The following is a 23,326-nucleotide window of genomic DNA, read 5'->3' as shown; positions in this document are numbered from 1 at the left end:
AACAGTGATTGTCACTAAAGCTGAATATAATTACCCATATGATTCTAGCTGCCCAAATTTGTTTCTGGGCATTGCGAAGAATGATCTATCAATGAAAATAGTAACACCCATGTATTGAACACTTACCACATATAAGGCCCTCCATAAGTGTTTGATGTTTATTCTCTTATTTCATCTTCAAACCAGTACCGAAAGATACGTACTGTTGTTTTATAGAAGAAACTGAGGTCAAAGAGGTTATATCATTTTCCCAAGGCTACACAGCTGGTAAATAGCTAGGATCCTAACTCCTTACTCTGGCCCCATCTTCAACCCCACCTCCCTACTCCTCTGAGAACACAACACACGCTCTGTGCCACAGTGGTCTTGGAGTCTTCTGTTACCACCCTTCCCAAAGACATTTACATTTAAGTCAGAAACATCAAAGAAACCAAAAGAATGAGACTCTACTAGCTAATTTTTCAGGCACCCTAAAATCAGGGAATGAGGAGACTTCTGGGTGGGCTTAATCCAAAGACCTGAAGGAGGGGGCATGCAGCGGCCCAGCTGGGCCGACCCCATGAGAGGGAAGCTGGGGATTGAGCCAGCAGGCAAAAGAGCCACAGCTGGCAGGGCCAGCTCTCCAGGCTCCAGCAGGAGGAATGTTTTGTTAGGGCATTAGGAAGTCTGATTCAATACATACTTTTTTTTTGTTTGTTATGTTACTTTGATCTGTTGTGCTTACCAAGCCTCTAAACAGACAAAATCCAGTTGCCAGGAGGAGACACACGACCAACATTAAATCAAATGGTCTTCTCAGCAGGTCCTTTGCTTGGACTTCTTGAACAACCTAAAACAGAGTTTGTAACCAATGAGCAGGTCCCAAAGTGCCAAAGAAGTCTCTGAGATCTACTGACGCATAAGTGCTATGGTGCTGGATGGCAAGAGAATTCTGCAGATGGGTGATTCACGTCATAAACCGCCAGCCACCTAACATAGAGATCATGTCCCTCACCTCCACTTCCAGTTTGCTCATCTGAGAAATGAGATTGGGCCAGGTCATCTTAAAGGGACCTTCGAGCTCTATGAGTCATATTTTTTTTTTTTTTTTTTGCAATAGCAGTGTTGTGATTATACATGTAAGATACACTCATTTTAAAAGTAAGGTAAACCATTAACCCAACATACTATTAAGAGTCTCTACAATTTTCTACATTTACTTTTTACAAAATTATGACTTTATATATAACCAATTTTGTATTCATTCTTTTGACACTCAACATCTACCTATATTATAAGTACTTTCCCTCATTATTAAAAGCTCTTCTAAAATGTAATGTCATGTGGAAGCACCATATTTCAGCCGTTCTCTCATTGTTGGACATTTAGGCATTTGCACTATTAATGTGATGATGAGCAATTCTATACATAAATATTTGATACCATCTCTCTGATGATCTGAGAATGGGTTTAGACGTGGAATTACTAGGTTAAGCGATTAAATTTGTTAAGGTTGATAACACTGCCAGACTGCAGAGTGAGTCTGAATTTATGTTCCCTACAGCACTGTATGACAATGTCCATTTCTCCCTGGCCATCACTGTGTTTTAACATTTAAAAAATGATAAACAGTTTTATGTGTCTTGCGGCATGAACACTTGACATACTGACAAGGAGAGTGTAAAAGCATTGGAGCCCAAGGCGATGGTTACTGCTTGCTTCTTTTGAAAAACCACCTCATTCCTCAGAAGGATGTAAGGGAGTACTGGCTGTCATTCTGTCAACCTGACTTTACACAGCAGGTGTCTAACTGTCTACAAATGAAGTGTTTGTAAATTACCACGTATTTTAATGAATTCTACTGTAAATATTATAGTAAAAATGAATAATCATGTTCTGATAATCTCTAGTAATTCAAATTTTCATATATCACTTTGCTGAAAGGATCTTGCTTAAGGATCTAATATCTATAAAAGGAAGAGAAACTTAGATGTTACTAGCTTAGAAATGAAGACCTTAACAGAGTACCTGCCCAGCCAGCATTGCTTCACCTCGACCACCTCTGCTGTGAATGGAAGGGAGGTGTCTCAGAAGATGTCCTTGTGCCTGGATCTCTTGGTAAATTACACCCTGAGGCTGTTGTGTGTTGCCTCAAACAGCAGTATCTCTCCAGCCTCCCCTTGGGGCAGTAAATGCACTGGTACCTCTGAATGAGGTGCCCAGATGCTCAAAACGCCAGGCCATTAACAGCCCCAGACAAACCATACTGGAGCTTCTGATGGGAACAGCCAGTGTGAAGTTCCAGAAAGCACAGCCAGGCCGATGGAAGCAGATATACTCAGCCAGAAACAGACCATCTCTGCCACTGTAACTGAGGCATGACCAGTGCACAGAATCAGCACGGTCATATGGGCTGCCCCAAGTGCTCCAGGACACAGAGGCATGGTGCCATTCAGTAGCCAGCAAATATGAGTGAGCCCTGTGAGTTTGGCAACAGGTTACAATTAACATAATAAAATCACCTTTGAGGGATAATTATAATTTTCTGATGGCTGATTATAGATTCTGAAACCAGCCCAGACAGGAAGACAAGTATATGGTATGCTTAAGAAAAAAGCAGGGCAAATACGAGTTCCATACTTCCCTATTTAAAAGAAAGAGAGAAAGAAAGTCAGAAGTTTGCCAAAAAGCATATCAAAACACCAGTAACATTTAGGACACCAACCTCAAATCATTTAACATTGTACTGTAGACCAGACAATATTCTTCACGAGGCCAAATAAAATAAGTCAATTTCAAAGTACAAGGTGCTTATGACCAGGCATGTCCTAGCTACTATAGAGTATATTTAACATAAAACCCTGATTTTTTGCATGCATAAATAATAACCTCTTTTACATTAGCTTTCGAGAGTCTTAATTCTCAAATACATTTATTGAATGTGTCAAGAGTTACATATGATACAAAAAGTTGTAAGAGGGATCCCTGGGTGGCGCAGCGGTTTGGTGCCTGCCTTTGGCCCAGGGCGCCATCCTGGAGACCCGGGATCGAATCCCACATCGGGCTCCCGGTGCATGGAGCCTGCTTCTCCCTCTGCCTGTGTCTCTACCTCTCTCTCTCTCTCTGTGACTATCATAAATAAATAAAAAATTTTAAAAAAAAAAAAAAAAAACAAAAAAAAAAACAAAAAGTTGTAAGAAATATTTGCACACTGCATGTAGCCACAAATACCTCCTCTAGATCCTAAATGTCAGGAATCACTGGTTTTAGATTGTCTGATTGTTCAGTGTACACTTCTGAGAGTTGCTCAAAAGCATTTCTTAAGTGGTGAGATGACAGAGGAGAAAAGGAAGAATTCTGCATAACGGCTTCTTGGGAAGCTTGGAATAACAACCAAGATAACTTCTCTACTTACAAGTGCTCCCCCATTGTTTCAGAAGAGGAAAGTGAATTTTTTAAGATAAGGTTTCTTACCCACAATGTTTCCTGGCACAAAAACAACAATGCTCATAATAATAGATCCAACCCAGTAGAGGCCAATGGTTCTATAACTTTCCCTGCAACGAAAAAAAAAATCTTGGCTTGGTGCACTTATCCTCAATACTATTAGCAAAAGATGATCTAATTAGTGTTATCCTAACTAGTAAAGTATATGAATCGAAACTTACTGAATCAATAGTAATAAATCAACCCTAAGGAGCCCTAGTGCTCAAATTTCATTTCCATCTGTGATCTACTACAGAGCCCTCTTTGTGTCCTTCCAAATAGGAATTAATGCTTGCTGCCCTGATCATCTGTTAAACTATGGCAAGGTCAGTCACATTCAAAGGAGTCCTGCATTTCACTGGGTCACATGAAATTCATGGCAGAAAAGGAAAGAGAAGTTTCAAAAAAGAAAGGAAGTTGGACCCGTATTTTAAAGCACTGTAAGTATGAGTAACAGGATGTTAAATGGACTTTCCCTGGTGTCAGGATCATGGCCAGAGCCCTAAAGATGGAGATCCTGAGACCTTTCCCGTGTTCTAAAGGAGCTGCTAGACACAGACCCCTAATCTTAATAGGCTGTGTTGACAAAAAGCTCTTTCATCCAATAACCCTGATAACCCACGTCCGTAAGGGGCAGTGAGAGAGCAAAAAGAGATTCTCCCTGTCCAGAGGTGGACAATACTGCTTCTGCCCTGCCCCACCGCCCCAAGGCAAGTGCAGCAGATTCCCATGAGGCCAATTCACAAAGACTGGAATTGTGAGCAGGACAAAACAAGAATCTTCTCCCCAGCAGGATGCTAACTGAGCCAAAGAAACTACAGCCCACTCCTGGCAGCCTGCAAGCAGAGCCCAGGCATTCTCAGAAACACTTGATGTGTTCCCTGGAAGCTTAAGAACATTCACGAAGAGATAGGCTAGTACCTGGAAGAGTCTAAAACTCAGCTGGAGCTGTCCCTGAGCTCAAGATCGAGGTCAAGCTGAATTTCAAACTCTTATGGTGCAAAAATGCATCATTTTCTCTAACCTGGAGCCACGGGGAGGCCTGGGAAGCTGGCTGGGCTTGAAAGGACCCTGCCCCAAAAGGTTCGCGTTCTGGGTTTACAGGGACACCAGCAGGGAGCAGCTGTGGGTATAACCACCATGGACAGGGAGGTCCCACAAATTCAGCCAAAGAGAGCACTGCTCACTTCGGGGGTCTGTGCAACACAGTCTCCCGTGGCAGGGGTCTCCAAGGAGCCCACAGCGATGCTCCACATGGCAGACCTAGGGCACCAATCCCCAGAAACAGAAATGGTCATGTAAGACTCTGCTCCTCTATCTTTATCCCTGTGTGCATACACACACACTCCCTGAGAAGCCAGCTGCAAATAAGACTTCCTAGAGAACAGTCAGAAGCTGAAGGGGTGACAGCCCAAGCTGTCACCACGGTGTGGGATCATCCAAAGGGACATGTCCAAAAGGCAGCTGTGCCAGGAAGAGAACCTGTGTTAACTATGTCTCACGTGTGTCCACAGAGCATGTGTTCACGTGCGTGTCCCATTTGTGTCTCTCCCTCTACACGCGTGGCTTCCTTACATACCCACGTATGGGCTGCCAAGGTGGCAAAGGCACACACCCAGCAGACTGACTCACTTACTCCCAGGCTATGGCTGCCACCATCACCAGATACATCAGATAATGAGCAGAGCCATCCCAGTAGCAGATCATGTGCCCGTACGCAGTGTTCAGATACGGCTCACCCTGGGGAAAGATGAAAAGAGGAGTCTGCTGTCAGTAGACCTCCACACAAAGCAGCAGACCTGGACTTCAAGGCACGTAAAACAGCAGAGCCGGCTGGAGTCAGCATGCCCAGACGTAGCTATGCTGAATCCCAGTGGTGAGCTGGAGCTGCCGCAACTAGTCCGCAGTGCAGGGCCCTGCAGAACACCTGGTTGTGAGCTGACCTGCTGGGTCAAGCACTTAGACCCGCTGGGTCAGACAAGGCAGGTGGCATTATGGGCAGCCCTGGTTGCTCGGCTAACTCACCGAGGCCAAGTCAAATCTGTCACTGAGGCCCTTGGCTCTGGCCAGAGGGGTGGCCGGGGAAGACCCTGCTTCCCACAGCCAGCAACTGACCATCATTCGCCTTTGTATGGACCCCCAGGAAGGCACATCTTTCCCACACCCAATGACAGACAGATGGGCACCCCAACTCCCTTATGGGACTCACACAACTGACTCGGCTCTACCAAAGAGGCAACAGAGCTCTGTTGTCTGTCCCCACGATCCAAGGGCATAAAGACTGGGGGGGGGCGGGTAGAAATAACACGGCATCTGGACTTCTGTGCCCATGCCTGGCCCAAGTCATTTCTCTCTAACACGCTCTGACTCAACAGTACAATCCAATGTTATGACTTGGTCGTTCATGTGCACACGTGGCCCCTGGAGCCAGGCCAGCCTCTCCTGCTGGCTTGATGGGTGTCTTTAACTGGACAGCCCATGGGCCCTTCAAACTCTCCTGGACTCCCTTCACCCCTCAGCTTCTGCCCCCCACTCGAGCCCTGCCCAGCCCTCTGGATGAACAGGATAGCAGTCAGCCTACCCGGCTCAACACCCCAGGACCATTTTGTCATCCCTCTCTCCTATGCAGTCTGCGGGCCAGTCCTGCCAATTCTGTCTCTCTGAGGTCACCCAGGCCACCCTCCCTTTCCACCCAGCCTGGTTCAAGCCCACAGTGCCCCTCACCGAGCCAGTCCCAAACAGTCTGTCTCCCTCCTCTTTCCAATCCACCTGCCAAATGAAGACTCATGAGGCCTAGCTCTTATATCGCTCTTCTGCTCAAAATGCTCCCAAAGCTGCTTGCCGACTGCAGGCCCGGGCCCCGCCTCCTCCATCTGACAGTTGGGCACCCAGAACCTGGCCCTGCAGACTTTTTCACACAACACCCCATCCTACCTTCTCAGCCCCTGTGTGCCTCACCGGTTGCCACCCTCACCAGCTCAACCACAGGCCTCCCAGCAGCCGAAAGCTCCTCAAAACCTCCCCACTCTGGACACAGGGGTCCCAGACTCTCCAGGTTTCCTCCTGTTTCTTGGCCTATCCCCCCACAGTGCATGGCAAGGGCTCTTCTTCTAGCCACGGCCTCCAAAGTTCTACTCACTCCACCCTCAGCCGTCTTCTCTCCTCCTTCTCATGAGCAAGCTCTTTCCAGACTTCAGGTACCATCTACACTGAGATGGCTCCCAAATCTCCCTATCAGGAACGTTCCTCTGAGCTCAAGACCTGCAAAGCCCTGCCAGCTGGAACATCTGCCAATATGTCCCTCAACCACCCACAACTCCACGTGTCCCCAGATGAACTTGGCATCATCCCTGCACACCTCCACCCCAGGCTGACCGTGAGGAGACACAGCTGTCCCTTCTCCTTGGAATGCCCTCCACGGCCCTTGTCTATCTAGAAAATGTTTATCATCCCATGTCATTGCCATTTTAAAAAATGCTAGAGCAGTGTCACTAATGCAATGAGGACTCCTCTGACTGCTTCCAGACTCAATTCTTCCCCTGCACAAGGGCAGACCTTGTTTTATTGTGTGTTGCAGACATTGTGTTTTTTTTGTTTTGTTTTGTTTTGTTTTTTTTACAAATTGAAGGTTTGTGGCAGCCCTGCATCAAGCAAGTCTGACGGGGCCATTTTTCCAACAGCATTTGCTCACTTTGTGTTTCTGTGTCACATCTGGGTAATTCTGGCAATATTTCAATCTGTGATCTGTGTTTTGGTTGATCTGTGACCTATGATCTCTGATGGACTACTGTGACTGTCTGGAGGCCCTATGAGCTGCACTCATATAAGATGGTGACTGTTGGGTGCGGTCTGACTGCCTCACCTGCCTATGTCTCACCATCACTCTCCTCGTCCTTGGCAAACTGCATTGTTGTCTTATTTTAAAAAGTTGTCACAGCCTGGGTGCCTGGGTGGCTCAATCAATTAAGCATCTGCCTTTGCTCAGGTCATGATCCTGGGGTCCTGGGATTGAGACCCATGTCAGGCTCCCTGTTCAGTGGAGAGTCTGCTTCTCACTCTGCCCTTCACCATGCCCTCCTGTTCATGCTCTCTATCTCAGATGAATGTTAAATATTTCCAAAAAAAAAAATACAAAGAAACTGTCACAGCCATCCCAAACTTCAGCAGCCACTGTCCTGATCAGTCAGCAGCCATCGACCTCACGGCAAAGACCCTGCACCAGCAAAAAGATGATGACTTGCTGAGAGCTCAGATAATGGTTAGCAAGTTTTGAGCAATAAACTGTTTTAATATTAAGGTATGTATGTTTTTAGACATAATGCTATGTACACGTCATAGAGTATAGTATAAATAATGCATTGGGAAGCTAAAAAATTCATGTGGCTCACTTTATTGTGATTGTTGCTTTATTGCAATGGATGGTCTGGGACACAACCCACAGTATCTCCAAGGAGTGCCCATACTCTGTGCCTCATGTGTGTCTCCATCACTGCTCCTAGGACTGTGCCATCTCCCTGCCAGGTCAGAGAGCTCCTGGGCCCCAGAGTCTATTCCAGCTACTGTCTACAGGACTGAATTCTTCTGCTTTAATAACACCAGCATTTTTCCAAAAGCAGGAAGCAGGATGTCTTCTTGGATCTTACCCTCCCCATCACCCCCAACCCATCCCTGAGTCCTACTTACTCCAACCACTCAAAGTCTCCAAAGTTCCTCCCTCCCCTTTACCTCCCATGCTTGGCTCTGCCAAGGCCATCCTCATGTGCTTGCTGGTCCTGCAAAAGCCTCCTGACTTGTGTCCCAGTTCACAGCACTGACACCCCGCTCTAAGCCCATCCTTCCTAGAGCTGACTGTATCATTCCCTGACTTAAAATCTTCCCTCAAAGGTGAGATAAAGTCCAAACTTCCTTTGCTTACATATGAAGTTCTCCATTATTTAAAGCACAGATTAAGACTGTGCTTTCCTGTGTGATCTTGAGCGAGTTACTTAACCTCTCTGGGGCTGGATTCATCACACAAAAAGATAGGGAAGGAGGACTAGCTCTCTCAAGGGCAGGTAGCACTATAATATGATGATAGTGAGGGAAGGATCATCACAATCAAATGGCTTCATTTAACGCCTCAGTGTTCTCTAGTTTATACACATAAGACTGACTTGGGCTTTCGGATATAGTAATGTTCTAATAATAAGACACCAAGTACTAAATTCACTTAGAACACTTCATGTATGTTAAATACAAGCAAAGGAGGAAGGTAGTGGACCAGGTGTGAGGGAGGAGATATAAAACCGAATGCTGGAAAAAGTACCTCCCGTGATCTAATCCTAACTTTTTACTTTACTTTCCACATGAATCAACCACCTACGTATGCAACAGTAAAAGAAATACCATGGATCTCACCCCCTTACACTACATAAAGTGATTTCATCTGTGAGCAATGTGACTTGGGTGGCTGATCCTTTGGCGTAAGGCTCACATTCGCTAAATCATCCCATACCTCTCTCAAGTAGTGCGTCATGAACCCGTCAATGATTCCATCCTGTTCCAGTCCTATGATGAGGTTCACCACGCTGGTGAATCCGAAAACTGCATACACTAGAGCAAAGAAAGAAGTAGTTACTTGTTTACTTATTTTTATTTATTGGAAGTAATCTCTACACCCAACGTGGGGCTTGAACTCACAACTCCCAGGATCAAGACCCCCACGCTCCACCGGCACTCAGCCAGGCACCCCAATAAAGCAGTAGTTTAAAAAGGAGCAGCTCAGGAGGCAATGACTAAGACCTTGGCATTTACCAAAAACAATGACTTGTTTTTAATCTTTTCCAGAAGACACCGTGGGCCTTGTCAAGATGGAGTAACAGAAGGTCCCTCCTGCACAAAAGGACCTTCGTCTGTGTTATGGATCTCAGCAGCACTGCCCAAGTGCTCTCTCCAAGAGGACACCTGCCACGGGGACAGAATGACACACTTACCCAAAGGATCCCACCAGGCCACCCTATCCATCCTCCACAACCTATAAGCGGCCACCCCGGACCCCACCTGTGTCCCACCTGCACCTGCAGCCAGCTCACAGCATATCTGCTGTTCGCTCTACTCCACACTGCAGATCCTACAGATGGACAATAGTGGGTGTGCAAGTTTTTTGGGTTTTTTTTTAAGATTTTATTTATTTATTTATTCATGAGAGACACACAGAGAGAGAGAGAGGCAGAGACACAGGCAGAGGAAGAAGCAGGCTCCATGCAGGGAGCCTGACGTGGGACTCGATCCCAGGACTCCAGGATCACACCCTGGGCCAAAGGCAAGCGCTTAACCTCTGACCCACCCAGGTGTCCCAGGTGTGCAAGTTTTTTTTTTTTGTTTTTATTTATTTATTTATTTATTGGTGTGCACGTTTTTTTGTTTTGTTTTGTTTATGATAGTCACAGAGAGAGAGAGAGAGAGAGAGAGAGAGGCAGAGACATAGGCAGAGGGAGAAGCAGGCTCCATGCACCGGGAGCCCGATGTGGGATTCGATCCCGGGTCTCCAGGATCGCACCCTAGGCCAAAGGCAGGCACCAAACCGCTGCGCCACCCAGGGATCCCCTTGGTGTGCAAGTTTTAAAAAGAAAGGCCAGTGATGTTTAAAATGGGTAGAGATGGCATAGTTGAGTATGAAAGAAGCAAAGCCACATTGTCTCCAAGAATCTCACTCAGGTGGTGAGAATCTCCTAAACAGGCTTAAAACCACCAGCAACAGACAGCTAAGGAATTAGACTTTTTACAAGGCAAGGGATCAAACTTGTGCCTGTCAGTTTATCAGCAAGGCTACCTTTTCAAACTGTAACAAACCAGAAGCCATGTGGTGGGCATGGGGAGTACAAGAATTCAAAGGTGGACATAAGAGCAGCCACGATAAAATAAATGGAGAGGTGACGTCCCAGAGAAGGGAAGCCAACCCTTCCGAGTCTGCAGCCAGGGCCTCAGTGTTCACACCCTCCACAGGAGTGCAAGGCCCCCATGTGCCCTGCCCTGTAGGCCCTGCCTCCCTGTGCCTCCCAGGCCTGTGAACCAGATCTTGCAGTTGAGATCAGCCAGCAGGCAGTCAGCCACCATATGTCTCCCGGGAAAGAAAGCGTTCAGCATCTGATCACTGAGGCTGACGGGAGTGTCAGAGCTGGGTCAGAGGTGACAGGCCCTGGTTCTGAGGCCACAGTGTGCTCACGCTAGGGCACAGGACTAAGGGTGTTGGAGCAAAGGTGCCCAACCCTGGGGAGCTGGGAGAGACAGAAGGCAGCTAAGTGTGGACTCCATGGGGTGGGGTGGAAAGACAGTGGCAGGAGACCACTCTAGAAAGGTAGTCTAGGGTCAGACAAAGGCAGGTGGTGTGAGCCCGGAAGTCAGATAGGTCCAGCTCATCTACCCACTGGCTATCCAACCTTGGGCAAGTTACATCATTGACCTAAGGGCCAGGGTTTTTATACGCAAGTTGGGAAATCAGTTACTTAGAATTCTTCTTCCCTCCCCATCTTTGCCAAGATCCACTGTGGGCAGAGAATATTCCCCATGGCACTAATGATGGACTCAGCCACATGACTTGATTTGGCCAATGGAATGGCCAACTCTAAGTCTCCTCTGCCATGAGAAGGGGACATCTTGGGGAGCTACTGGCCCAGGAACAAGGAGAAACATGGTACAGCTTTGAACATGCCCCAGAGCCCGAAGCACAGCAGTCTCAGCCAACCTGCAGACCCATGAGCAAAGAAAATAAATGTTTGTAGCCAAGACATGGAAACAGCCTAAGCATCCATGGATGGATGAATGGATAAGGAAGATATGCATAAACATAATGGAATATTACTCAGCCATAAAAAAAAAAGAAAATCCTGCCATCCATCACAACATAAATGGATCTCAAGGGCATTATCTTAAGTGAAATAAGACATTCAGAGAAAGACAAAGACTATATGATCTCACTTATCTGTGGAATCTAAACAAGTTGAGCTCAGAGACTGGAACAGTGGTTGCCGAGGCTGACAACTGGAGGAAATAGGGAGATGCTGGTCAAAGGGTACAAACTTCCAGTTCAAAGATGAGTAAGTCATAGGGATCTACTTTACAGTGTGGTGACTATGGTTAACGACACCTCATTGCATACTTACTGTTCTCAACACACACCAAAAAAAGGTCATTATGTGAGGCGAGGGACCCTATGGTGAACAACCTTGTTGTGGTCACCACCTCACAGTGTAGATGCCTATCACATCATCACAGTGTAGACCTCATGCCTGTACAGTGTGAGATGTCAATTATATCTCAGTAAAGCTGGCAGGGGGGTGGGGGGAGATAACAGAAAATGTCTGTTTCTGCTCCAGGACACCGCGATCTGGAGGCATCTGATATGCAGCATTCCTGAAGCAGAAACTGAACGAGGAAATGTCGGGTCAAGTTTCCGGCAAGGGAAGCACTTGAAGACAGGGGCAGCTTAGCCTGAGGCAGTGTGGCCCAAAGCAGAGTGTGGGTTCTGGGTTCTGGGGTCAATGATGTTCTTAGTGAAAACCTTGACCACAATTCTCAGTGTCTCTGAGACAGCTTCTTCATCTGTAAGTGGAGGGTATTTGTTATGCCAACTGAATAAGCTGATATGGCTACAGTGCTCAGGGCCAGGCCAGGTGCTTGGTTGGTGGAGTTTTTATTTATGCAATGCACATGTGTATTTTTCAGGCACTGTTGGAGTATTTTATAAATATTATTGAATGTTTGTAGCAACCGTCCATGGCGAGCAATATTATTTTCCTCACTATACAAACGTGTAGACCAAGACACTGTGCAGCAAAGCTCCAGGCCAGGTGGAGGGGGCGGCAAGAAGCAAAGCACAGGCAGGAAGCACAGTAAGATGTTGCAAGAGTGGAGGTCAGAGGTCAGAGCACGGCTGGGGAGTAGGGGGTGGGGGGAGGCACGGAGGGGCATCCTGCCTAGCCCTGCCAAAGACTTTCCTCCATGATCCCCACTGGGAAGGGGCGGGGTCTGTGGCCTGGAGGCCCTGTTGGTCTGGAGCGGAGGACTGTGTTGTCCTGAATTACTCCTCCACTTCCTGCCACTTCACCAGGGAACTCAGGGAATTGGAGACCGACTTCATGGAGGCACAAGCCAGTGAAGGCAAAGGCCCAAGAGCTGTGCCGTTTGGTGGACACCAACAGTTCCCTTCCAAGGGAGACGTACCATAGAACAGGGGGTCCCGGGGTGGTTTTCTTTTGACGAGGACACGAGCCAGCAGGGCGACCAGGAGCAAGATGAGGGCAGCAACCCCTACAATCGTCCAGGAACTGCAACGACCAGAACAGGGAGGTGGTCACTTATCGAAATAAACATGTTGGTGTGTGGAATTTCCTGGCTATTGAATGCATTCGCTCCCACCTCTGCCTCTGCCCACACAGTTCAAGAGCTGTGGGGTTAGTGAGGTTTGGCTTTGCTGCAGCACTTTGCCCCTGCCCCCCCAGGCCACCCATGTGACTTTCAGAAACTGGAACCACCAGGTCCTCAATCTTCCCATCCTGTGCACCTGCACAGACCTGCATCCTCCACACCATCCCACCCCACCCTGAAGATGGCCACTAGCCCCCTGCCTCTACCTACCTGCTCGTCCAAATCCTGTTCCCCAGTGGCTGATGGGTCTAACCACTGAATCTGCCCCCTCCCTCAGTGTTAGCCAGAAACCTTCAGACTGAGCTCCAGGAAATCCAGAGGAGTCCTGACTACACATATCTTCCAGGAGGACAAGGAGGGAGGGCCACGGGTCATGTATATAATCAAAGGAGCCAAAGGATGAACAAGGAAAAGTTTGGGCCAGACCTGCGGCCACAATGAAGCCAGCTGCCCACACCCAGGACCGGCAAGCCAGCATCTAACCCCTCACCCAGACAGTAAGGTGAGGCAAGGATGGGCATAGGGAAAAGACACCATACCGAGAAGACCGGGGGCCAAGGCCCCTCCCTAGTGGGGCAGCACTAGGGCACGAGGCTTGGTTGAGTTTGCAGTCAAGACACCTGGATTCAGCACCTACTATGCTACCGCCTAACTCTGCAACCTTAGCAAAGTCATGTCATTTCATCATCTGCTTATTAATTAATCTTAAAACATAGTAAGGAGGGGATCCCTGGGTGGCGCAGCGGTATGGCGCCTGCCTTTGGCCCAGGGTGTGATCCTGGAGACCTGGGATCGAATCCCACGTCGGGCTCCCGGTGCATGGAGCCTGCTTCTCCCTCTGCCTGTGTCTCTGCCTCTCTCTCCCTCTCTCTGTGTGACTATCATAAATAAATAAAAATTAAAAAAAAAAAAAACATAGTAAGGAAAAAAAACATAGTAAGGATAAAATTTATGATGCACTCCTATCTGCCAGGCACTGAGGATGAATGGAGGATGTCCCTGTCTATGTGGAGGGTCCTACTTCAATGGACTCTGAGCTCTCTCACCCAGGATGTCACCTCTGGTCCTACAGGGATACTCTCTTACAGCTCCATTACCAAACAGGGCTTTCAGTTCTAGACAAAGGATCCTGTGGCCCTCTCCAATGGCCTGCACACCACAGCCTCTTCAAAGCCTTTGAGGGCTGCCACAAGCACCACTCCTCAGCTGAAACCCCTGCACAGCACCACAGTTTGACAAGAGAACTTCTGGATAACCTTTGCCATATGCCCCTGATGTCACCTCTGGTCCTACAGGGATACTCTCTTACAGCTCCATTACCAAACAGGGCTTTCAGTTCTAGACAAAGGATCCTGTGGCCCTCTCCAATGGCCTGCACACCACAGCCTCTTCAAAGCCTTTGAGGGCTGCCACAAGCACCACTCCTCAGCTGAAACCCCTGCACAGCACCACAGTTTGACAAGAGAACTTCTGGATAACCTTTGCCATATGCCCCTGGAACTTCTGAAAGTACCTTTCTCAGTCATGGGTTCTACAACCTAACAGTACCTACCAACAGCTGAGGGACACACTCATGCTAGATTTCACTCCACACCCTGCAGCTGTAATGGGTGTTAAAAACCTGCCCTCAGCATAAGAGAGGTCAGTCAGGAGGTGGGAAGCGATCCATCCAACCTGCAGAGAGATGGGCCCCCAGGAGACTGGTCACAGGTGCAGGAAAGCTGTATCCCTGGCCCCTGGCCCCTGGCCGCAGGCCCCAAGAGTTGGGGGGAAAAAAGGATTTGGACATCAGGAGCACCCAGATTTCCAAATGCCACTCTCCACCTACAAAATACTTTGGAGTGGGGCATGGGAACATGCAACTTTTTTCAGGATACCTGGATGAGTATGACAAAGAAAGTCTGTCTGGGGACTTCTATGAGGGTATATAAGAATTGATGAATGCATGAGGGAGGGAAGGAGGGGGAGAAGAAGCCAGGAAGGAGAAATGGATGGATGGATGGATGGTAGATAATGAATGAATGGACACTGGAAAATGGATGGGGGATAGTGGATGGATGGTGGATGGTGGATGATGGATGGATAGATGGACAGATGGATGACAGATGGTGGATGAATGGATAGATAAATGGATGGTGCATGGAAGAATGATGCATAGTAGATGGGTGAATGAATTGATAGATGATGGATGTTGGATGAATGGATGGATGATGGATGGATGATTGATGGTGGGAATGGGTGGTGGATGGCAATTGACTGGATGGTGGATGAATGGATGGATGGATGATGGACAGATACATGAATAGATGACAAATGATGGATGGTGGATGGTGAATGAATGGGTGATGGATAGATGGATGGTGGATGGTGAATGAATGGATAATGGATGGATAGCAGAAGGAATGGATGACAGATGGTGGATGGATGACACACTTCTATGATAAGGATGAGAATGACTGTGTCAATGTCCAGGTAAGATGTTGAAATAGGAAATTTCTAGTGGTGCACATTAGTGCCTGCTCTAGGCTCCTCCAGTAGGGGAAAACCAAAGGAGCAGAGGATGGAAAAGGAAGCTGATTGGGATCAGGAACATGATACTGGACTGAAGCATCCCATGAAAAGGGAAGAGGTTAGGTGTGCTGTGTAAGCTGACAAGCATTTTAATCACAGCCCAAGGCAGGTGGTGGCCAGGGAATAACCCCATCCCTGCTCCTACTAAGGGCCTACACTTACACCAGCACCACCACGCAGCTAGCACTCTTCTGAAGTATGCGAGAGCAGTGTAAACTGTTTCACCTGTCCTCTCACATTCGCCACCTGGGGGAGGAGCACAGAATGAAGAGAAACTGGGGCAGCAGATCCTGTATGCATCCCAGTGACTACCAAGTACAGAACCTCCTAGAACAGGGAGAAATGGATCCAGCAGGGACTTGGGGGGGGGGGGGGGCAGGGGGGGAGTGAGGTGTGGGGAAGGGCTGAGACAAACCCAAGGGTGAAAAAGTTGCTAGTCTGGGAATGAGGGGGATTACTGACGTCCTTCCATGAAGGGACACCCACTCAGAGGGGATATTTATGGGTGAGCATGAGTAGAGGGAGAGAAAGTGTGTGTGTGTGTGAGAGAGAAACAGAAACAGAGACAGAGAGCCCAATCTTTTCTGACTCCTTACCCTGCCTTGCTTCTTGTTTTTTAGACTTTTGTAAAAGGTGTGGTGGGAAGAAAGCTTCGACTAATCCAACTAATTCAGACCTAAGCGAATGCCCGGGGTGCACAAGGCCCTGAGCAGAGCCAAATGATACTAAGATGAGCTGTGGCCTGGTAAGGTACGTTCTGACCACAGGAAAGTAACTCCCGTGGGAAAAGTACAATCCAAGAGGGCTAGGTGGAGGGAGAACACACATGTGCTTAGGGGGAGGGTCTGGAAAAGAAAGACATTGCATTTTACCCCAGGCCATGAAGTCCAGGAATGGCTTCAACCGTCAGGTCAGATCTCAGGTCAAGTCCTGAGGGAACAGCGTGAGCAAGGGCAAGGGAGCAGGAAGTTAAGAAGCATCCCAGGGCCAGGGCAAGGAAGCTCCTGGGGAGGCTGTGCCATGGCCCCGGGGCAGAGAGTGCCAGCGCCAGGGGGAACCGCAGGGAGGAAACATGCTAGTCCAGGCCTGGGGCCAATGTGTAAGGGGACTTGGGAGAGGGGAGTGGAGGAAGAAGACAGAGGAGCCAGAGCCACTGCGATTTTAACCTGCAAGGGGAGGAGAAGAATGACTGGAACCAATTATTCAAAACTCTGCAGGGTTAGCAATGTGCTCAATAATATACGGCAATACATAATTCAGTGTGTGCTCAGTAAATGCCATCACCATCCTGCCAGCGGCTGAGGCCAAAATCTCAGAGTCATCCTCAAACTGGCCCTGCTGCCCCTCCAAAATACCCCTTTGCCCAACCACCGTGCCCATCTCCTCTTACTGCTCCCCGTTCCCCTATCTAGAAGGTTCTGTCTCCACAACTTCCTGTGTGTCACCTCCTACACCTCAAGTCACCTCCTCCAAGAAGCCTCCCCTGACCACCATTCCCCTTCTCAGTCACTCATGTTGCCACATTTTAGTGATGTCTGTCTCAACACCTGCTTTCCCCCTTTCCTGGCTTGTCCATAGCTATATCCCCAACACTTGGAACAGTGTCAAGCACAGAATATGTATTCAATAAATATTTGCTGAGCTGCCTATAATGCCATTGTAGAAATGCAGGGCACTATATTCACAGCCATGTGACATCTGCTGCCCAGAGCTGTGTCTTCCAGGAGTTGCACCCCGAGACTGGGACAGACCACGAGCAGTCACTGCCAGTGCCTCGGAGTGCTCACTATGGATGGGGCCCATCTGGATAAGGCTGTCCCCAAGTGGTGGTCCCCGCAGAGAGGGAAGGGGAGAAAGAAGTCCCTGCCCTATAGGCAGACACTTATCTGCAGCCTGAAGGTCTGGAGAGGGTTTGCTGCATGCAGACTGATGCAATTTCCTTAGCACCAACTGCTGTGGGAAACATAACAGGTTAACTTCCTCGTCCCCACAGACAACAAGGAGCACCAGCAGGCACGGAGGCCTGGCACCTTTCCCCGCTGCCTGGGCAGGCCTGCAGCTGCCTGGTGCAGGGTGGCTTAGCCAGGGATCCCTCACACAAGACTGAGGCACTGCTTTGAACTAAACCCAAAAGCCAGCCCCACCCATTTCCTTGGCCTTGAACCGCTCTGCCTCGCTTCCTTGCTCTGTCCTACACGCCCCCCCCCCCCCCCCCGCGCCCGCCCCACCTCCGCCCCTCCACAAACAGGTCTCTTTGGATCCGGACAACACAATACAAATACGGGCCATTTGACAGACCAGAAAACTGAGGTCAGGCCACCCGGGTAGTGCCAAAGCCACGCCCCGAACCCAGGTCTCTGCCTGCTGGTCCACGGCTATTTCTGCTAGTCATTCACAACAGTTTCTAAAATTAATAAGAAATGAGAAGTATGTGTGTGTCCATACATGGAAAGGTCCCTGGGAAATGGCAAAGGCGCACGGCATGACCCGAGAGAACCTGGCCACACTGGTCGCTGGTGGGGTCTGCACCCCCACAGCCCTGCCCCAGAGCTGCTCAAGGGCAGGGGCATGGCCTCGTTGACCTCCGTCACCCGGACCCCCAGCATCGCGCGGGCAGGGGCGCGCCCCAGCCTCGGCTCCTGCACCGTTGCCGCAGGTCCAGGACGCCGCCCCGGCCAGGCCCCCCGCCCCGACCCCTGCCCCCGGGCCCCGCGCCCCCCGCGCCCCCCGCGCGCCTCCCCTCCCCTCCCCTTGCCTGCCCCTGCCCCTGCCCCTGCCCCTGCCCCTGCTCCTGCCCCTGCCCCTGCCCCTGCCCCGCCGTGTGCGGCTCCAGCCCCAGCGGAAAAGTTGCTGGGGCGCGCGCGGCGCGGAGGCCACTTGGCCGCCACCCCCCGCCCCGGCGCGACCCCCGCCGCGCGCGCCCCACTCACTCGTGCTGGGCCGCCAGGTGGTTGAAGACATAGGTGACCGGGATGGCCGAGAGGGACAGCACGAAGACCCCGGTGGCCGCAGACGCACTCATCGCCGCCGCCGCGCCGCTCGCCCTTCAGCGCATCCCGCGCCGCGCCCCGCCCCAGCTTCCGGCAGCGCCCGCGCCCCTCGGCCGTGCCCTTCGGGGCGTCCCGCGCCGCGCCCTCAGCAGCGCCCCCTCGACGCGCCGGCCCGCAGCCGCCCGGGAGCTCCCTGCAGCCGAGCGGGCCCGGGGCCGGGGGGAGGGGCAGACAGACCCTGCCGGGACAGGTGTCCCCCGAGGCGCGCGCCCTGGGGGGCGGGGGCGCCCGGCCGGGAGCCGGTCGTGGACCACCTGGGGGGCTCTGGGGTCGAGCCAGACCCGGGGTGTCCGAGCGGGAAGGGCCGCGGGATCGTCCGCGTGGGGAGCCCTAGGCCCAGGGACAGGAGGCACGGAGGATCCTGAAACCTTGGATCTTCTCTGAGAGCAGCCAACAGCGGGCAGCAGGCACAATCGGTGCAGAGTCCGAATCCCCGGTTCAAACCCTGGTGCTCGCTCACTTGCTGTTGACCTTGGTCAAGTTACTTAACTCACGGCTCTTTTCCCTTCTGTGTCCAATGGGCGTGACCCAGGTCAGGGTAGGGTGGGATTAGCTGAGCTGGTAGGCACCAAGTGCTCACCCTGCGCTGCTCGGAACGCCGCTGTCTCCTGCAATTCCCACTTTTTGGACTGAAACTGACACTGGGAGAAATGCGGATTTAATGAGACCAGAGCGTGGGGAATTCGTTTCTATTCCAGGCAGGGTTCCTGGAGGCCAGGTTGCCACAGGACAAGCTGCGGGAGACCCTACGTAGGGAACAGGACTGGAAGGCAAAGGCTCTGCCCTCAGACCACAGTCCCACAGAAGCCCCATGCTTGTAGAGAGGAAGGGTGCCAAGTATCGCCCTGGCTGCTTGACCATGTTGGTGACTAGGTCTCAGCAAGCCCCCTGGGACTGAGCCTGGATTGGTCTACTGTCCCCGAAGGGAAGGACCGAGAGTTTCAGACAGAATGCAGCTCAAGCGACCCAGAGAGGTGACATGTACTTAGTGTGCTAAGCGTGCAGCTGCCAGGGAGCTGACGACATCATTCGGCTCATTTTAGAGATGAGGAAAATGAGCCACAAAGAGGCTGTGACCTACCTGCTCCTGGGCCACTCAACTTTTCCAAAGCCAGTTCTCCTAATCCCCTCTCCTGGTACTTCTGGGAGGCTTACGTCCAACTGAGGACATAATGATAAAATCTTGGCCCAGGGGCAGCCTGGGTGGCTCAGCCGTTTAGCACCGCCTTCAGCCCCAGGGTGTGACCCTAGAGACCCCGGATGGAGTCCCACATCCGGCTCCCTGCATGCAGCCTGCTTCTCCCTCTGCCTATGTCTGCCTCTCTGTCTCTCATGAATTAAAAAAAAAAAAAAAAAAGCTTGGCCCAAATTGTGATATATCCAAGTTTTCTAGAGAGATGTCCTTACCTCTGACCTGGATATCACCCTCTTCCACAACTACTCCTTTGTCACTATCCTTAAACTCCCTCTTCCTCTAGACAACAAATACCTCCTCTGAGCCCCCTTGTCTCCTCCCAGCCAATCCCTGAGGCCAATGCAGCCCCTCTACCAACACCCACCCAAACCTGGCTGTGTGAGTTTTACCTTCTCTCTCATATCTTTTTTTTTTTTTTTTTTTTATGATAGTCACACAGAGAGAGAGAGAGGCAGAGACACAGGCAGAGGGAGAAGCAGGCTCCATGCACCGGGAGCCCGACGTGGGACTCGATCCCAGGTCTCCAGGATCGCACCCTGGGCCAAAGGCAGGCACTAAACCACTGCACCACCCAGGGATCCCCTTCTCTCTCATATCTTGAACTCCCTGGCTGCCTTGTGACTTCCCCTCAATGTAGGCACATGCACAAACATGTTCCCATGTGCTCCCTGGGCCAGAGGCTCCTCTCCGTTTGCCACCTTTTCTCTCTGCTTTCTCATCCACACTTGGTTTTGGTGCCCATGCTTATGCTGAGAGATCCCAGATTAACGGTCCCTAGCACCAGCCTCCTCCCTCAGCCCTGCCACATGGGCATCCTACAGACACCTCACATTCAACATGGCCAAAATGGAGTTCCTCATCTGCCACAAGACCATGCCAGCTTTCTCACATATTGTGGCACCACCACTCACTTGGCTGTCCTAGCCAGACACCTGGGAATCTAACCTCAGTTCTGGCCAATCCCAAATTCCTCTGATTACAATAGTCCTATGAGTTTTCCTGTCCAAATACCTTTTAAGTTTGCATCCAAACTGTCCATTCAGATTTGTACCATATCCCATGTCCTACACCCTCCCTCGTCTCTCTGGTTCTGATCCCACCAACTCAAGAAGACCTCACATGACCGCCCTCCTGAACCTCCCTCACTCTCTCCTTCAAGTTTTGCTTTCTTCATAGCACTTATACTATCCAAAATCATCTTGTTTACATGTCTGTTTCCTGTTCTGTGTCTCTCTCTCTCCATTATGATGTAAGCTCCTTGAGGTCAGGTACTGATCCATCTTTTTTTTTTTTTAAGATTTTATTTATTTATTCATGAGACACAGAGAGAGAGAGAGAGAGAGAGAGAGAGGCAGAGACACAGGCAGAGGGAGAAGCTGGGTCCATGCATGGAGCCCGACGTGGGACTCGATCCTGGGTCTCCAGAATCAGGCCCTGGGCCAAAGGCAGCACTAAACCACTGAGCCACCTGGGCTGCCCTGGTCCATCTTTTTTATAGTTCTGTTCCTATCATTTAGATTAGCAGAGGAGGTGCAAAGGAGGTGCTCAAGAAATCTTCGTTCAATGAATGAATGCTCAGATCATTATTGTCCAATGGAAATATAATGTGAGCCACATGTGTAATCTTAATTTTTTTTTTAGGTAAACTCTATACTCAACATGGGGCCTGAATTTAAGACCCCGAGATTAAGAGTCACACACTCTACCAACTGAGTAAGTCAGGTGCCCCTATACTCTTAAATTTTATAGCAGCCACATTAAAACATAAAAGAACACAGGTGAAATTAATTTTAATGATACATTCTATTTAAGCCAATATGTCCAAAAGATTCTTGTTTTAACAAGCCATCAATATCAAAGATATTGAGATATTTTACTTCTTTTTCATACTAAGTCTTTGAAATTTTATGTCTTTTACACTCACAGTTATCCTGTTTCAGACTAGTCACATTTCAAGCACTCAACAGCCACACGTGGCAAGTGGCATCTGTACTGGACTCATGGTTCTAGACTTACTCCTCCTACCATACTGACCTGACTCCAGCTGTGCTATTAGCTACTGTTAATAATGGGTGTGATGTTAAATCACTAATAAGCTTATTCAAATATCCTTAGAGAGTCTACCATGTTTCTAGCATTGTTCTAAGAAGTGGTCACACAAAGATGAATTACAAACACATCTTGCCCAAGAAGACCACAATCCAGTGTGAGAAAGAGATATGTAAAATATTACTATAAAAAGTGTAAAAGATATATGTACAGATTGCTATAGGAACCACCAGTTCTGTCTGATGGAGTCAAGAAAAGCTTCAGAGAGGAAGTGAGGCTTAAGCCCAGACTTGAAGAGCAAGCAGAAGCTAGCTGAGTAGATGAGGAATAGGTGGGGCTTCCTAGGCAGTGGAGACAACACATGTTAAAGGCAGAAATGAGTGGGAGCATGACACTTGGTGAACTTCAAGTCATTTTCTCTGGTTGAAAATATCGGGATGCCATGCATGAAGGGGCTGGCAGGAAATGAAGATAGACAGGTGACCAGGGCCTTGACCTCAGAAGACCTCAAGTGCAGGGAGCATTTAAGATTTATGAGTGGAAGAGAGTACCATCTTTAAAGCCCTGCCTGGCAGCTGGTGTGGACCACAGTTTAGAAAGAGGCAGGAAGGTCAATTAGGAAGCTATGACAATTGTCCAGCAAGAGATGATGAGAACCAGAATCAAAGCAATGTGAGGGAAGAAAAGGGGCAGAAAGTTCTAGATAGGGATTTTAAGGGGAGAAAGTCAGGAGGCAGGGACTGAGCACATGTTTGGGTTTGAACATGTTGGGTTGCCAGTGCCCATGGGGTTCCCAGGAGGAACAGTCTCATAAGCAATTGGGGATACTAGCCCATAGCACCAAGAGAGGTACAAACTGTGGATACAGATTTGGGGAGCCATGAGCCTAGAGGTGTGTTTGAATATCAAGACAATGAATTCACTGTCCCTGAAAGAAGGCAGAGTCAAAGATAATAGTAACAGACACCACTAGAGAGGGGTTGGTGAGCACCGCTGCCAGCAGAGCAGCCCAAGGTCATCTGAATACAATGCCAGAAGCATCCAATATCTCAAACCCAAGAGCTGTTCCCTCAGAGTCTGAAAGAGACCCAAAGGCCACAGCAAAGCTTTGGATACTGTGATATACATATTGGAGATTATGATTTTCTTGATAACAATTTTTCTTACTGCTGAAAATATGAGTGGTCAGAATACTTGTGGTTGAGGACCCTGTATGATAGGAACCCTCCCCAGAAAACCTGTACAAACCTAGTGAATATAATCTCATTCTGCAATAGTAATATACTCTATAGACTCCAAAGTGCAGTTGACCCTTGAAAAATGTGTGTGTGAGGGTGCTTAGAGGCACCCCACCCCATCCCGCATAGTCAAAATTTGCATATAACTTCTCACTCCCCAAAAACATAATACCAATAGCCTACTGTTGACTAGAAACCTTACCAATAACATAAATAGTTGACCAATGTATATTTTGTATGTTATATGTCTTATACACTGTTTTCTTACAATAAAGTAAGCTAGAGAAAAGAAAATGTTAAAATCATAAGGAAGAGAAAATACATTTACAGGACTAGTCTGTATTTATCAAAAA

The 23,326-nt window shown here is 49.2% G+C and overlaps 1 protein-coding gene across 11 annotated transcripts in view; it reads right to left on the bottom strand.

Moving 5' to 3' along the window:
• TM6SF1 (transmembrane 6 superfamily member 1) overlaps window positions 1-18,565 on the bottom strand; it is a 59,737-nt gene extending 41,172 nt beyond the window's left edge. For 3 of the 11 annotated variants that reach the window (XR_007409893.1, XM_025436884.3, XM_049108505.1), the window contains exons 1-7: window positions 18,372-18,537; window positions 12,667-12,770; window positions 8,960-9,057; window positions 5,102-5,205; window positions 3,454-3,536; window positions 2,502-2,623; window positions 725-829 (exon numbers count right to left, since the gene is read on the bottom strand). Coding sequence is in view for 10 of the 11 variants with exons in the window: in XM_025436884.3 (XP_025292669.1) it covers window positions 725-829; window positions 2,502-2,623; window positions 3,454-3,536; window positions 5,102-5,205; window positions 8,960-9,057; window positions 12,667-12,770; window positions 18,372-18,463 (708 nt within the window). In the remaining variant the exon portion in view is untranslated. Of the gene's footprint in view, window positions 1-724; window positions 830-2,501; window positions 2,624-3,453; window positions 3,537-5,101; window positions 5,206-8,959; window positions 9,058-9,258; window positions 9,400-12,666; window positions 12,771-18,371 lie in introns of those variants that run through there. The other 8 variants (XM_025436885.3, XM_025436890.3, XM_025436883.3 and 5 more) reach the window with 7 other exon arrangements.
• Between the last annotated feature and the right edge of the window lie 4,761 nt (window positions 18,566-23,326).

Source organism: Canis lupus, chromosome 3, assembly GCF_003254725.2.
Source record: "Canis lupus dingo isolate Sandy chromosome 3, ASM325472v2, whole genome shotgun sequence".
NCBI lineage: Eukaryota > Metazoa > Chordata > Mammalia > Carnivora > Canidae > Canis > Canis lupus.
Note: the sequence above shows the minus strand (reverse complement) of the source record. Positions and strands in the feature narration are given on the sequence as shown.